The sequence below is a fragment of the Aptenodytes patagonicus genome, chromosome 18 (assembly GCF_965638725.1).
Source record: "Aptenodytes patagonicus chromosome 18, bAptPat1.pri.cur, whole genome shotgun sequence".
NCBI classification, from domain to species: Eukaryota; Metazoa; Chordata; class Aves; order Sphenisciformes; family Spheniscidae; genus Aptenodytes; species Aptenodytes patagonicus.
Window position 1 is genome coordinate 6,586,826 of NC_134966.1, and position 16,592 is coordinate 6,603,417.

The 16,592-nt window shown below is 46.4% G+C and overlaps 2 protein-coding genes across 10 annotated transcripts in view; one reads left to right on the plus strand and one right to left on the minus strand.

Moving 5' to 3' along the window:
- SPTAN1 (spectrin alpha, non-erythrocytic 1) overlaps nt 1-838 on the plus strand; it is a 52,954-nt gene extending 52,116 nt beyond the window's left edge. For all 9 annotated transcript variants that reach the window (XM_076355827.1, XM_076355824.1, XM_076355829.1 and 6 more), the window contains one exon: nt 509-838. In XM_076355827.1, the coding sequence (XP_076211942.1) occupies nt 509-634 (126 nt within the window). In that variant the 3' untranslated portion in view covers nt 635-838. The remainder of the gene's footprint in view (nt 1-508) is intronic.
- On the minus strand, nt 822-9,142 carry DYNC2I2 (dynein 2 intermediate chain 2). The gene is given in 10 exon segments (XM_076355834.1): nt 822-1,245; nt 1,837-1,994; nt 2,818-3,050; nt 3,499-3,666; nt 4,417-4,526; nt 5,089-5,246; nt 6,977-7,086; nt 7,840-8,094; nt 8,869-9,078; nt 9,080-9,142. Coding segments are annotated over 10 exon segments (1,704 nt in total). The 3' UTR covers nt 822-1,006.
- Nucleotides 9,143-16,592: the final 7,450 nt, after the last annotated feature.

A 16,592-nucleotide genomic window follows, 5' to 3' on the forward strand; every position in this document is an offset into this window, starting at 1 on the left:
CTGCCAAAGAACTACTTGGGTTGAGTAAAACAACAGCTACTCAAAGGCCTGGGAAGGGGTTGCATTCACTGTCTGTCCTCAGAAACTCAATGCTTTCCTTTAATCGTTTGGGAGACTAGAGGGAGACGTTTCTCCAGACAGCAATTCAAAGGAGGAACTTAAGCCTAAGCTTAGACAGTGTGAACATCTCCTCCCTCTCGCGGCCCTGCCAAGACAGCAAGTTTTTCCTGTCTGAATCCCACCAGCTGGCAGAGAAATAAAGAGGTTGCACTGCTTCCTCGTATGTTACCTGTTCTGTCTTCTCTTTGGTGGGAAGACTCAGGTCAGACTTCCCAACCCTTAACCAAATAGTGTGAACAGCCAGAGCATTTCCATGCCGGGCGTAGTTCTGCTGCTCTGGCTTCTGCTCCGAGCCGTGTGCCCCCAGGAATGGGAAGGCTGCTCGTAAACGCCCCATCCGCGGCCTCAAAATGCCCGTCTCCACCTCCGCGCTGTCTTTGTCTTTCAGAACCTGACCCGGGAACAAGCCGATTACTGCATTTCTCACATGAAGCCCTACATGGACGGCAAGGGCAGAGAACTTCCTTCTGCCTACGACTACATAGAATTTACACGTTCACTCTTTGTGAATTGATCTAAAACACTAGTACCAGAAGATGCAAAGAACATGCTCACGTTTGCTGACACTATAGCTCTGCATGTGTCTCTCTCTCTCTCTTTGTGCTCTACAATAATCAATGTTACTTTATGATGTAACCTTAAACTGCTTAGCTTAAAACTCTTAGGGAAAACAAACATATTGCAGTGTGCTTCAATAAAAGTTACTGGTCGAACCACATCATCTTGTGTTTAATGGCTATATGCAAATGTAGCTGTTAATGTGGATGAAACTCCAGCTGTCGTGGTTACATGTGTTTCACAGGCAGCACTGTGGAAGAGGTGTGTGGGTGACTTCTCCTGGAGTCAGAGCAGTAACAAGCTTCACGCAGCTGGTTGCGTTGCTGCCTCAGTCCGTGATCTCGCTTGCCAGCTGCTCCAGACGATTCATTTCCCTGGGTCCCTGCTCAGTGAAGTCAGAACTCAGCTGCCAGACTTTAACTGTACCGGTAGCATCCCCTGCTGCCAAGAGCTGAGTTTGCTTGATGTTAAACTCTAAACAGTACACGGGGCACTCGCCCGCGGCCTGCTTTATGGAAACGGCGGGCTTCTGCGAGCTCTTCCCAAAGTCAAACAGGTGCACATCTCCTGTAAAACAGAAACATTTGTTGCAGCTTTATGGCAACGGACTTTGCATTTAACAGCAGATGAGTATCTGCTTAGTCTGGAACTTGAGTTTTTCTTTTTAGCCCGTTTCCCCTTCCCCTCTGATGGTGTCTAGGCCGTGACAGATAGCTGACGTCACTGCAAGACAGCGCAGATTTATTCTGGTGTCAGAGACCTGAAACCAGGTTGCCGAGTTCTGTGAAATCTCCGTTCCTTAACTCAAAACTGTTTGGGCAGTTTTCTAGGGAAAAACTTCTTCGTTTAAACCATTAGCTCTAGAAATAAATGTCAAAAACAAGGACGCTTGAAGTAAGTTTTAGCCACGGTAATCTTGCCGTGCTATAGCCCTGTGAACGGCTGTAGCAACAGAAGTAAAGGTATCATCAAAAGTGAAAAATAACTGTGACTGAAGTTGTCTTGCTAGTTAGAAATGACTCCGTTATTGCACAGTACAAACAACGGTCCTTGCTCTCTGCTTGTGGGAAATGCTCATCAGTACAACTGACTTGTACTAATTGATACTCGGCACAATCTTAATCTTGTGTCTGAGAATAGGCACCTGCAGTTACTTGCCTTCCCCAGACGCAGCCGCAAAGACCAGTGGTCGAACTGGAGACCAGCGTACGCAGAAGAGGTACTTCTCTGATAACTGAAGAGAAACGAGGGGTTGTGTCTGCAACATGGAGTGCAAGTGAACTTGTCCATCAGTCCCACAGCTCAGAAAGAGGTTCCTGGGGGAGGGAGGAAGCAAGAAACAACTCTTTTGGCTTTATTGCTAAAGATACAGAACAAAAATCAGTCAAGGAGCATAATCTTGGACAATATTACTGCTTTGCCAGGGTCTGAATGTGTTTCCTAAAGCGGCGATTTCCAAGCTGTACCCTGGGATGCGGTCTGTAGAGACACAGCTTTGTTACTGCCCTCAATTAAGTTTAATGAGGGCTTGCGTTGTCCACTGGTGGGGGGTTGTGGGCCAGAGATGCCTGAGAACTGCTGATCCAGAGACGGGCATTGTTAGAGTTGTGTTTGTCTCATGCAAATTAAATGCAAACCCGGGCTGTCAGCATGTTTCATAGAAACACGGCTTGGGGCCTCTTCCGTGGATGGTGGGTAAATGCAGGCAGAGATGTGAGCTTCTAATTTAAATTCTGGCAGCTACTAGTTAGACTTCTGGTGGGCAGATCACTTAAGCACTGATAAATAAATGACTTTTTCAGCTCCTCCCCTTGTCTTTAAATTGCTCTTTAATATTAACATCTGGGATGATCTAAGGAAGGTGCTGATGTTCTGTGCTGGCCCGAGTACAAACGCTATTTTGTGTCACTCGTGTTGTGCCCACGCGCAGCGTATCGGAGTGGGCAGCTTCACCAGAGCCAGTGGACATTGTTTTTCCTACAACGGGAAGTTACTTGATCAAGTTCCCAAGGCCAGGTGACCCTTTTTTGGAACTTGTACACACACGCCCCCCCAGGGGCTATTTGAAAAATGGACGTGTAGAGACAGGCAGTAATTTGTGTCCAGCATGCAGCAGCGGTGTTAATTCACAGCACTTGCCTGTGGAAGGGCGAGCAGCTCACGGAGTACACCGGCCCTCCGTGCGGGGAGAAGGCGAGCTCCGCTGGTGCCCTGAGGGGAACAGAACTGCCTGCCCGATGGAGAGCCAACGTCTCTGCTGCGGTGGAGCACTTCAGGGAATAGCCGCCTTCCACACCGACAACGAACACGCGGGGATCGAAGTGTGAAAAAGAGAGCGAGGTCACACCAACGGCTGCCTCTCCCCAGGCGAACTGGGAGAAAAAGAGACACAGCTGTTGTGAGAGCTGGGGGCTCCAGTGAAACGCACGTGCGGTTAGAGCAGCATGACCCAGCCTGCCAGGGACCCAGCGAGCTGTTCACTGCACAACTGGCACCAGCTACGATGTCTGTAGCACTGCGCAGCCTTTAACCTCTGCAGCATCCTCCTACAAGGGGATTCCTGTGAATTAGTGTTGTTATAAGTAAGTTCTCTTCTCCATCCCAACAGCTTCTCTTCAGAGCACAGCAAAACCTCGCTGGTTGCCAGTCTTCCAAGGAGTGATTCCAGTATGGGAAAGGAGATGGGGATCAAGGGTTAGTGCGTATGTTCAAAAGGGGCTTTTCCTGGCCCTTCTCATGTGGAAGGCGAGCTCTGCCACGTGGGCTCCAGAGTTGAGAGTGTTTTTCTCAACTCAGCCCTCTTTGAACTGCTGAACTCACCTTCTTCAGCTGAGTGCTGCGAGGGATCTGCTGAGCCACCATGGCGAATCCTTCGGCCAAGGCCAGCCGACCATCTCGCTCCTCCCTCCACACCAGGATTTTTCCGTCCGTCGACACGCTCAACAGCCGGGCGTGGTTTCTGTGCTTGGCGTCAGGTAACCAGTTAACCTGTTCCAAATACCATGAGCTCATGACGAGGGGGACTGTCACGACTGCCAAGCCCGCACCCGGCAGCCTGCGGTCCCCTGACCCGCCAAGGCAACACGGGAGCAGAGCCAGGCGGCAGCCGGTGATCTTGGTACCAAACCAGCTTCTGCTGGGAGCTGGCACGCAGACGTAGATGCTAGGAGAGAAATGCGTTTAGGTCTTCAGGGCTGAATTCTGTATTGCAGCTTCTGTGGTTCACCTGCCATCGCTTTTGAGACGTGGTATTTATAGCACTTTCACCCAGCTATGAACAGCAGCGTTTTCCTGACTTTCAGATGAGAAAATACCCAGATTGCCCAGAGTCACAGTACCCCAGAAGGACAAAAACCACTAGGGAGCCAGACTGCATGACAAATTGTGACCCTGCGTGTTTTAACATTCATTAAACCACGACAACCACTGCAAGTATTGTTGGCTGCATCTGCATCAATAAACAGTTACAGCACGGGAACAGGCCTACTCTTCATTTATCCTGTGCGGAGAGAAGTTATTTTTTTACTTGCAAGTGTCCAGTTCAGCAAATGCCTGTTCAGTAGCTAGATTCGGGGAAAAACAGCCAACCAAAAGAGAACATAACCGCTGAAATGTAGCGGCCTGTCTGAGAGCTTCAGGTAAAGCACCAGTAAGGTGAACAGGAACTGAAAGTATGAAATCGAGCAATGGCACCTCTCGGCTCCCCCAGCTGTGGCTCTTGTAGATGTTCTCTGTTACCTGATAGACTGGATCAGTGTGAGTGTCATCTGTCATCCCCGTCCTCCAGATCACGGGGTCTTCTGTTCTGCTGGTATCCCACACCACCAGCTCCCCACCGAACAGGCCACCTGAAAGGACAAAGAAACCAATAAAACATCTAAGGGCTAAGAGCACACAAACACAAGTAGTGCAAGAGGCAGTTCGCGCTGTTATTACAACAGAACCGGGGATAACTTTTCTTATTGCCAGGGAGTATGACCAGAGTTCTAGGAGTAGCAGTCCTCAGCAGAAAGGGTGACAAAGGAAGCTCTGGTGGAAACAGGCCCACCAGCTTCAGGGGACCGGCAGCTATATACAGGGTACAGTCAGCTCTGGTGTAAGAGAATATAGCTCTACCGAAATAAGTACACTCTTCCCACTTACACCCAGGGCTGAATTTCCTTCTATCATCTCTCTTTGAGGAGATGATACAAAGGCAGATGTGACTGAAAGAGCAAGTCCCAGTTCCCAGTCCAGAAGCAACACTGCACTTATGGATGTTGGCGAGCGTTAGTTCCTCGGTTTGAGGAGCTGCAACACCATTACTTCTGCAAGAAATCTTAGGCTGAGCTGAGAGAGAGAAAAAAAATGATCCAAGCTGAAAGAAATAAGGGTACATTTCAGATAGGACCTAAGGTAAGAGCAACCTACCAGCTATCAGTGAAGGCTGGGAGGGGTGGAAAGCCAGGCACATGACAGAACTGGGAACATCCACCACGAGGTCAGGGCGCTGCGGATTCAACCCTCTTCTGTCCAGATTCCAGGTACAGACATAGGATTTTTCTGTGCTCCAGTCCCCACCGTCCAACCTGAAGAAGACAAAGCCACGTCTTGCCTTGTCTGTTCCTCGGAGAATCCATCTAGCAGAGCTCCGGTGTGCCTGACTCGTCATTTAAACATGCTGCTTTGTGGCTTGAAGGAAAACTGAGGTGAAGGGATCGTGAGGCGATGAAACTTCTCTGCAGGCTAGTATATATACAGTATGCGTCTGTACTTATAGAACAAAGTGCCTGCTATTCCAAGATCCACTAACCATTCAAATAACGGGAACAATCTAAAGGGCACATACAGAAAGTTGCTGTGAGCATTTGGGAATGAAAATCCAAGGAGACCAAATTGCTGCTGATTTGCAAACTGGCTGAGTTGCAAGCCACGTTTCCTCTAAACATGCACTCAAAGATCCCGGGTCTGAGAATACACAGCGAGGAAATACCTTACCTGGAGGACTGATAGGGGCTGAAAAGACTTACTGAGTCTCGCTTGGCCTGAGATAAGCAGCACGATTTGAAGCCCAGGTGCCTCCACAGGAACAGAGAACGTTCTTCACAACCACCAAATGGTGTTGATGACCCTGCATAAATCACGCCACGCACCCCAGCTCTAGAGATTTCAATCCCATCCTATGCCCATCACACTTGTTTGCCACAAGTGGCTCATGAATTATTACTCTGGGATGCTAAAAGACACCCGCCACTCTACTTTCTTCATTATTTCTGTTTCATTCATCGCACGCTTACCGAAGTGTTCTGTCACTAGCACCACACTGACCAATGTGATGTCCTGTCTTGCTACAAGATGACACGGAGGGCAAAGATCTACAGAACAGTCAGTGGCCAGGACAGGAAGCAATTATTTTGAGCCTGACTTCTACTGCCTTTATTTGATGCTCTTAATTGTTTTATTGGAAGAGATATGATCAAATAAAAGGAGCAATTTTTCATCCAATGGGTAGTTGATCTGTGAAACTCCTTATTAAAGGATGTTACAGATGTTAAAAGTTTACACAGATTCACAGAGGCCGTGTAAGTTCATGGAAGGGAATTCTACCGAGGGTAACCACAGACATAGAAACCACATTCTAATCTGAAAACAGCTGTAGACTGGGAGAGCAGAAGGGGCAAGTAACTTACAGGTTTGCCCTGTTTTACTCTTCCCTACGCATTCACTCATGGATCCCCTTTTTGCTGGGGCTTTTAATCTAAGGAAACGGTAGTAGAAGGAAAAAGGAGTAAGGGCAGCAGTAGGGCACAGAAGGAGAGGCTGCCACAGACATTCACTGGATTAGATGAGAGTTTTGTCCAACTCTCAATTCAGAAATTCTTAAATGTTTGTTAGCACATGTCCGTGGCATCAGGCGCACGTGTGAATGGGTGCCAGGTTCATCCGGGGTGCTAAGAGACCACATTAAAACAACACGATCTTCAATGAAGATAAGCACGTACTTCCAAACCTCACCCACGTATATTTGCAAGTGCATCTGCTCTTTGCATTTTCTTTCCAAACAGAATCTACCTAGAAACAAATCAGCAAGGGTACATGTATCCATTTTCGGGGCAGGGGGGAAGGTTGAAGAAATAAAAGCCATAATTTAAGACTGCCCTGAGATTTTGTTTCTTTGAATATGAATTATTTACCTTGCGCAAGGTGTATATATATGTCCAGTTTATTACTGCAGAGGAAGCGAACATATCTAAAACTCGGGTCAGCCTGAGACGTCACACCAACCTCAGTTGCGCTCTCAATCCATTCAGATACTCACCGGCCATACGAACATGCAACAACGGATCCGGTTGCATTCCATGAGACGCTGGTAACCTGTAGGTTTTGATCCTGAGCCTCTGGGTATGACAACGTATGCAAACACAACACCTGGAAGAGATCAAATTCAAGCACTGAAGCAATAATCTCCCAACACAGATAAGATCTGTGCATGCCCCTGCATACGATTGTGTGGTTACAGCGTAGGCTTCCCCTCTATCCAAGTAGTGCACAGATACCCGTGAAAAAGTTGTTGAATTCCTATAGGGGGGGGAAAAAAAAACAAAGCACATGACCCTACCAAACCAACTGTTGCTTCATAGTTAGTTCTCACGGACTGCACACTTCCAGGGGCCGCACGACAACTCTGAAAGGCTGTGCCGTAAGGATTTACCACAGCCCCCCAGGTACGAGTCTAGCACTCGCTAAGCTTCACAAGCAATGGTCTGAAAACGACTGTACCAACATGTAGTGACTGACACAAGTTGCTTCCACTCTTGAGCACTGTACACTAAACACATATAATCTAAATAGCAAGAGCTGCCGAATCACTGAGTGCGACTGTTCCTAGATAACCGCTAGTCTGGCCTGCTCTAAAGGGGCTACTGGAAGCTGAAGATAAGCCTACACCAACTGCAGGCTTCCTTCTCACAAAGCTGCTGCAACACAGTCACTGGCAGGAAGAACAGTTTTACCAAGCAAGGCCAGGCTGTAAGCAAGCTGGAGAAAACAACAACTAGTAATTTCTAATTATTAGAATCTGGAAAGAACAATCTCAGCAGTAAGAAATAGAAGTGACGAGTTAGAGCCACTGCAACCCGCTCTGCTTGGGCGATGACAAGGATCTGAATTGTGTCAACTTACTGTTTCGTTCTGATCTGTCCAGTTCACTTCAAAGCCATCAAAGGCACGGCTTTTCCAGTTTTTATTTAGCTCTTTGATAACAGCATCCTCCACTCTCTGAAGGAATGATAGAAGGCTAGTGTAATCTACTTGGACTTCTTGCTGGAAGTCTTGGACAGCATCTTTACTTTGATCTGTCTGCACGCCGGCATCTCGGCTAGTATGAGATTGTACTGCAGTTTCTGCTGTTGAAATTTTCCCAGTCTGGCAGCTTTTCTAGTAAAAGAAGACAGACACTCTATAATCCAAACAGAAAAAAGAGAGTGCTGCACAAAACATTTGAAGCACCTTCCCCTTTTTGGCATGTCATAGAGACATTCAAGCACCTTTGCACACCTCTGGTTCATGGTTAAAAGCAGGGTGCCTCCATAACTGTCCGGGTGCCGGTGATGTATCTGTGACCTTCATGTGATCTGATACGAGACAGAGATGCCTGAATGCCGGTCAGATTCAGGCCACGTGCTCTACAGCACGGAATGGGGAGGATGAGAGAAAGGAAGAAGGCAGTGAGCCTCCAGAGGAAATAGCAAACACCGAACGTGATGACAAGCACGGTGTTATCAGCTCTCAAACTACTAGCTTTGCGGCAGCTGCACGTGTGTTTCTTCGCCAATTTGTAGAAAGGGCCTAAATTCGTAAAATGCTGCAAAGGGGCAGAGCCAGCAGGCAGACGCCGGCACCTCGGGCCCACCCGCCGCCGGCTCTGCCCCGAGGACCGGGCACCGGCAGGGATGCAAACTCCCCGCGGGGACGGTCTCCCTCCCAGGCCGCGCTGGAGCAGCGGGACCTGCGGGGGGTTCACCGACCGGCACGGAGGGGACGAGTCGGGGCCCGGCCGCCCCTTCAGCAGGACCAGGGGGCAGGGAAGGCGCAAGCCGCCGCGGCTCTGACAGCCGCCTCCGGCCCGGCCGGCCCGGCCCGGCCCCTCCCGGCGGTATAAGAGCGAGGCCGAGGCCGAGGCCGCCCCGAGGGCCGCCTGGGGTCTCTCACCGCCTCGCAGCGCGCGCTCCGGGCGCTCCTCCACAGCGACTCCACGTCGGCGCCGGGCGCCGTCCCGTCCGCGAACATGGCGGCGAGCGGGGGTCGCGGCCCAACGAGCTCCCACCGCCCGCTCCGCGGGTTGCCATGGAAACGGGCGAGGCGCTGCGGGATGACGCCACCCCGAGCGACGGGACCGCCGGCCTGCGGGCGGTAAACTGACCCGGACGGGTGCCATGTTGGGGAAGGGCATGGAGGGTTTGTGCTGGGCGGGCGGCGGCTCCATGTGGAAGAAGGGTGTGGGCTGGCCCGGCACTGGCGGGTGCCTCGGCCGGTACCTTTGTTACTGCCTCAGGTCCGGCGGGGGCTCCTCCTTCCCCTTCGGCTACTCCAGCCGTATCGGCGCTGGGCCCCGGCTGGTCCCGCCGCGCCGCCGGGGGCACAAGTGGCAGCACAGGCGGGAGGGTGCAGGGGCTGCCAGGAGTTAAGATGGCGCCGGGGGGAGGTGGGGGGGGCAACAAAGCCGAGAGCGGGGGAAGGCTGCGGCGGCAGCCGCGGGGCGGGAGCCTGGGCCGGGCCGCATTGTGAGGAAAACGATGTTTGAGGAGAAATCCGATATTCGGCGACTGGCGGCGCAAAAATCCCGCAGCGCTCAGCGGTACAAGTTGCGTCCCCTGCGGCTGCTCCGGAGCCGCGGGCGTCCGTCGCGGGGTGCCGCTGACGGATGCCGTGGTGCAGCTCGGAAACAGGCCTGGGGCTCCGCTCCGGAGCCCTCCACCCTCCGGAGGAGGGATTATTCGTAACGCTAGAAACTCGGTTTTAAGCACGCCGCTTTGGTTAGCGTATACGGCGTGTGCTTGCCGAGGAAATGGGGTGGGAGAGTCAACTTCAAACGTGCGTGCAAAGCCTGGTGTGCGTTTTCACTCCCTTGCTTTTTACGTTCGTTGGTTTTGATGAGGGAGTTACGGTCCCTTGTACTGTGGGTGAATTACTACTTGACCTCACTCCGAGCTCGCTGCATGCCAGCTGCGTTGCCGGAGCTGGGCAGCTCTCCTCCTGGGAGCCATGAGCACCGGAGAGCTGTAGTTAACCTGATACAACATCTGCCCGGAACGGGTACAGCTGGGTAACGCTCACACGGCTTGTGCCTGCAGAAACATTTACTGGTGTCACAGCTTCCTTAAGTGATTGTTCCTAACAGCTATGACTGTGCTTATAGGTTTTTTTCTAATTGTAACTCCACTGGAACAACTTAATGATGAACGCACAGGCTAAGTTTAGCCCTGGTATAAGCAGGCACAGATGCACCAACTTCAGCGGAGTTATTCCTGCTGTTGCTGGGAAGGAGTTTGGCCTATATGTAAAAATCAAGATGACGGGATACAGAGTAGGCGCTCATGAGAACGGACGTAGTGCCGCTTTAGCACATGTGAATCCATTTATGTCAGAGCCGAGTGCAACGGTTCTGAGGAATTTAAAGTCCTTTACAAATAAGAGTGAAATAAGATTCCCTAAAACTCATGAGAACTATCATAGCCATTTTACAGATAGTGAAACTGAAGCAGAAAGAGGTTAAGTGGCACCTCCTTCAAAAGCAAGGAAAAAAAGTCCTGATGGAACTGAAGCCTCCAGATTTCAAATCCTGTACTGTGTATCTGCTGTGATTCTTCCTCTGGTTTCTGAGGACCTTTGTGATACTCCATAGTACACGTAAAAACACAAAGGCAATCTTGGGTTGGTCTGATGGTGCTTTTAGCCCTGTAGTCGCTCTCTGATTAGCACAGGAGTTAATCTGAATTTCCAGAGTTCAAGTTCAGCATCTCCTGCAGTGGGAGGTAGCTGGTACCGCTGGAAGCTCTAACAGCGGCAGCAGGAGACTGCTTTTTAATGATGGAATGCAAGTCTGACCACTTTCTGCAGTCCACTTCTCTTGTAGGCAGGCCCCTGGCACCTCTCTTTAGGTCACTGCCATACGGCAGTGAATAATGGACTAGATGGACCATTGGCTCGACCAAGAAGGGTATTTTTTATGTCCTTTTTTGTGGTATGGCTTATTTTTTATCAGGTCAAATGTCAGGATGTGAATTCCAGTACTTAATGACAACGTATACTCTGCTGTCCTTTTCTACCAATTTTAACCCAAGTGAAATGTCTCAAAAGCCACAGCTCTAGAACTCTTCTTCAGGTTTTCAACCAGGTGTCTGTAGCTGTGGGTCTGAGACTACTTCACCGTCTTTACCTCTCATCTAGCTTTCTGTTTCCACCGTGGTTTAAACATCCGTTTACAAAGTGGCTTTGAAAGACATGAGTATTGGAAACAATGTACTGTTTTTGTCACAGCAGGATTCCAGTCCCTTCTCTGGAGAAAACACTTGGTGTTCTGCCTCAGTGTGTTCATTCAAGAACTAGACTGCTAGATCATAAGACAGTGCTCTGCTGCTATTATTGGTGAAATCCTAGTACAGCACTTACTGAGAAATGCTTATTTTTTAAGAGATCAGCCTGAAGATGCAAAACAGTGACAAGATAATCTGTCTCTTAATGAGTGAAATAAATATATTTTCTATTCAAATTCAGCAGCCCTATTAAAAGTACAGAAAGCAAGCATTGTTGGATGAGGTTTTCTACTGCAAATAGTTAAATGCAGGAAGTAGGGGGATTTTTTTATCTCAGTTTACTTTATGTTGAATAACTGATACTAAATATTTGAACCCAATAGCAGAGTGTTTTTTTTAAGAGGTTCTTGATGTTTAAGACTTATCATCTATAAATAGATCTTCTTAAGTCATCACTAAATTATCTTTAATTGGTATGATTAGAACTGCCAAGGAATATTACTGTTTGGTAGTAGAGTAAATATTACAAGTGTGAATTTATATACAGTCTGCATCATAATAAAAATGTTAAGTGCAGACTGCAATTTAAAAACTTCAAATAACTTGTCAGAGGGAATTTAAGGAGAAAAGTTTGTGTTTTTTGAGATGGTGAAGTGAGATAAGAAAACTGGAATTTGAATATGTGAAACAGACCAAAAATAAATCAACAATTTTTTTTCAGCAAGTAATATGCAAAGTTACTGCAAATATAGGACATGTTCCCCGTAAGGTGGTGCATGTCTGGACTTTTTCTTCCCTGAGGATGAGAAAGGAGCAAACAGCTCCAGAAGATGACTGTTCTAAGTAATTGCAGTTTTATCTGTCTTTATTCCAGTATCTCTGATTTGCTGGGGTTTCATTATATCAACAGTATTTCAATAAATCACATCTTGCTTTTCCTTTCTGGCATGGCAGTATCAGATACATAGAGATTTTTGTTTTGACATAGTCACATTAGACTGGAAATAAGGTAAAATCGGGGATAATTGGGGGAGGGTTGTTACTAGTCTGAGGCTACTAAGTCTCTCTAAAGTGGCTGTTATTACTACAGTGCTGATCTGTGCTTTCTCTTCTTTGTGTTTCATGAGACAAAGTATTAATAAAGTTTTCACTTTCACATAATGGAACAAATCAGCATCAGAAAACAAGAACAAGAGAAGACTGAGGTAAAGAGAGAAAGCAGTGTGGGAAGAAGGACTGGGGGAGAAAGTATCAGAAAAAAGAATGAGATATAACAATAAGCGTGCACACTGGGGGTATGATTTCTATGACCCGGAGCAAAACAAATATTCTAAGCTACATCTCAGTAAAAATTCACCCACTAGTGGGTGCAGTAGTTGCCCTCCATTTGTGATAAATGAAACAACTGAGTTCTGTTGAGGCTCCAGACAGCTGAAACAGCAGTCCTACCCAAAATAGAGACATGTAACTAAGCCTTCCCCTTTTACACCTTCCCCCCATTCCCTCCACCCCAAACAGATGCAAGTAAGGATGAAGAAAACAACATGCATAGTTCAAACAAGAATGGAGTGTCCGGCCATGAGAAAGAGCTCTTGGGGCTTAGATTGGCAGTGAAGGGCTTGAAATGGGATCAAAGGCATTGCCTTTTACTGATTGATGGTTCTGCTCAGAGGAACAGAACTTTTTACATGTTCTCATTTATTTAAAAAAAAAAACCAAAACAAAACCACAGCCAAACAACAAAACTCTTCAAACAACAAAAAGGGTTTGTGTCAAAGAATTGTCACTCCAGAACCTACTTGTCTCCCCAGCTAGTATAACCAGCAAGACCTAATTCCGTTTCCCTGATGGTTCATTTCAAACCTGTGCACTACTGTATTGCCTAGCATGACAAATTTGGTTTGGATGAGGTCTGGGTACTTAACTGTATTGCCTTTGAATTAACCCAAGTATGCAACACACAGTTTGAACTGGCTTTATGCTGACATTTTGTGCTTGTTATTTGGGTACAGACAATACCTGATTGGTTACTCCTATACTGTTTAGCTTTGAACTAGATCTTGAGTATCATTTGCTTTAGAGTGAGGTTGCTTGCTCTAGTGATCTAGAAATTAGTCTCACTGAGGCTTAGAGGTTTGCGTTAAATGGAAATATCTCTAGAGAAAAATAATCGAGATACTACCCAAAAGGAAAATTACTGGGAAGCCCCTTACATCTGCAGCGTTATCTAAAAGGACACCTCTTTAGTTTCACCAATAGTCTGGTGTAGCTCATTCCTGAAAGTTTTTAGCGACAGCAGCACCCTATCATGCTACTGTAGGTGGTGATTTTGGAGTTCAAATGCAAGACCAAGAAGTGGTGAGTTGACTGGTCTGTTTACCTGCAGTGTTACTTGTGATACTCCTCATCTCATACTTGGAATATACCACAAGTAATTATTTTACCCTTGCCAAAGCTCTGCAAGGTAAAGAACTGCTGGTGCCATTTTTTGACAGGGAAAATTTCAAGTTTAAGGGTTAAATGACTTGCCAAATCATGCTGGGAATTTATGGCAGAAGAAAGAACAGGGCACAAGTTCCTAAACTGCAGAGCCGTGACTCAACCATATCCGATACATATTTTATAGATGCATTGCTAATGTACACATCTTATTTCTTTTTGTTAGAGATTTGTGATTTTAAAAGATCAGGTATTCACACATTCACTAAGCCTGAAGGAAAGAAAGGTCACCACAACTGTTCAGTGTTGAGAACACAGCATCCGTGTAGCCAACCAGACGCTCAGTAGCTTAATGAGGGTTCAGGTCCTTGTGTGGACTCGCTGTGTTACCTCAAGCTGTGTGAATCCTCCAGCTATTGCTTCCCCAGTGCCATTCATAAAGGGCTCATGCATTTTCCTTAATTTCTGACCTCCTTTTCCCTGTCCCCCCTCCCAAATGTCCCTGCAAATGCTGTGCCCTTTTTGCTTTGAAAACCGTACTTTCAATTTAGGCAGAAAACATGTTGCCTTATTTCTGAAGTTCTGTTACACCTAGAGACATGATACGTTATAAAAATAATCCATCTCCATTAAAATCACAGATCTATTATGCTTTGTAGAATTAAGAGTTGGGGGGTCCTTATTAAATATTATGGATATGATTTCTTGCACTGTACAGGTATTGCCTATCCCATACTCATTCCTACATTCATGATAATAAGACAAAGATTTTAGTCAAGTGTAACCAAAATGGGAAGGAGCACAGGGAAAGCTTGCTTTGTTGCAGGTGATAGCAAGCCACCACCACAGGGGCGCAAAGACACCACGCCGGCAGGTTTTCAATGGCAAGCAAGAGCTGGCACAGCACCAATAGCCATGGCATATCGAAAGAGGCATCTGTGAAAGGCTCAGGATCCCAATTCCTGGCTGTCATGGTGCTCCAAACTCGGTGGCAGCTGGGAGCCTCTGCCTTGGACAGAGGCTTGATGCTGTCAACAAGGTGATTGGCAGTGGCTCTCTCCTTTTAGACTCAGCAGCCTCTAGTTCCTGCTGAGTTTATACCAGCATGCCCACCATCTAATCTCAGAAATAAAAGTACAATCTGGCATGCCACTCTTGAAAGGTAGCTGACCCTTTGCAGTGCTGACAACATGGAAGAAAACTCTGAGATCCCTTAAATTAATCCCATAGTCAGTAACCATGCATGGCTAAAAATTATTTCTGTTGTGTGCCTCACTTCATCAACTCTACTACGTCTACAGTATCTCAAACAGTTGTTGGAATTTTAATTGATATATATAAAGCAGCTGGCTATCTCAAAAAGCATGGCGGACAGGTATTACTCATCTGAATAGAACTGGCTATCCTTTGCAGAGGTGTTGTTTCAAAAAAGGACATTCAGAAATAAGTAGTTACATTCCACTCAGTACCATCAGGTTTATACTTATGTAAAGCAAGCAGAATTTGCACAATAGTTCTTGATAGCTCTTCAGAAATCTATATATTTATTTAATCTCAAGCATGCTACTTTCATTTCTTATACATGATTTCTATGAACACTGAATGATCAATAAATACATTGTAGCTTTACTGGGATATGAATATGTAATTTAAGAGTGGAGAATAAAATAATGTTCCTACCATGATGTTAGCTAATACAGTAGGAAAGACAGATTTGCAAGGACTCCTTTTACTGATAGAAATTTCACCTCCATTTAGAGAGTTTGCATATTGTCAGTTTAGCTAGACCTGCAAAATCATCTTACACTTAGTGTGAAAGCCACTTCTGAAATGGCAAATAAAAATATCCCATTTTGATTGGTCTGTTATCCCAAGTATAACAAGGATCCCAAAGGACCCTGGAGCATATTATACAAACACACACACAGATAACTTTACAAAATTAGGCACTGCAGAAAGATTATCATCTTCTCTAAAGCACATGGAAGATTAAGGGAAGCAGACTATCTTGTATAGACAAACTGGATATGTCAGTGTGAGTGTTTTGACTGCTGCAGAAAATGCCAAGTGATTTGTAATGATCACTTTCTTTTTATTGCCTCTGTAAGACGGCACCTTTCTCTTTTAGGAGAATGACAGGATAGTAGTCTAGTACTCAGAAATAATGAACTACCAATATAGCCAGTTTGTGTAACTTTTTTCTTTAGTGTGTATGTAGGGTTCCCAACACAAGTACTGATGCCAGTCTAACTTAAAAAAAAAAGAGTGCAAACATGACAAAACAGGGCTTAAGAAGGCATGAATGTGGCGCTCTGTGGCGAAGTGTAAAAGACAATTGCACCAATTACATGCTGGTTTTGGAACTCCATGTAGCCTAAGTCTATTGAAATATATATTTGTAAGCGGGAGTGGTGGGGAGGGAAGATGCACTGGAATGAGGCCTGGAGCTGAAATGCTGTCGTAAAGGCAGTAGGAGGAGGGAGAGCTATAAACTGGCTGCGATCCTCAAATTTAAAAAAAGGTCCAGAAACATTTTAATGCCAAATTATGTGACACCTTTAATTCCTGTTTTTCTTTTGTCCTTAGTTTTCCATTTAATTGATTCAAACTTTTCCTATTTATGCTACCAGTTGTGGAAGCTGGATTGACTAAAGGCATTTTTATGTTGCTCTATTCTAGCCCGGCAAACTCCTGCTTATGCAACAGCTTATACCTTTAATAACACCAGTATAACTGCATCAGTACTAAAAAAAACCCTCGGATTTCTTAGCATCAACAAGGCCTGAGAGCACTTGCTGCAGTGCTGGGATGTGACAGGAGGCAATTTATAGGAATTAACTCTGACAGTCACTTTATACAGCTGATTTTCAAAGATCTAGGCACTAAAGATGTGTTAATGAGGGTACTGAGGCTTCATAATTAATTATATTAGCATCTCTTTGTTACTCTCTACAACAGTAG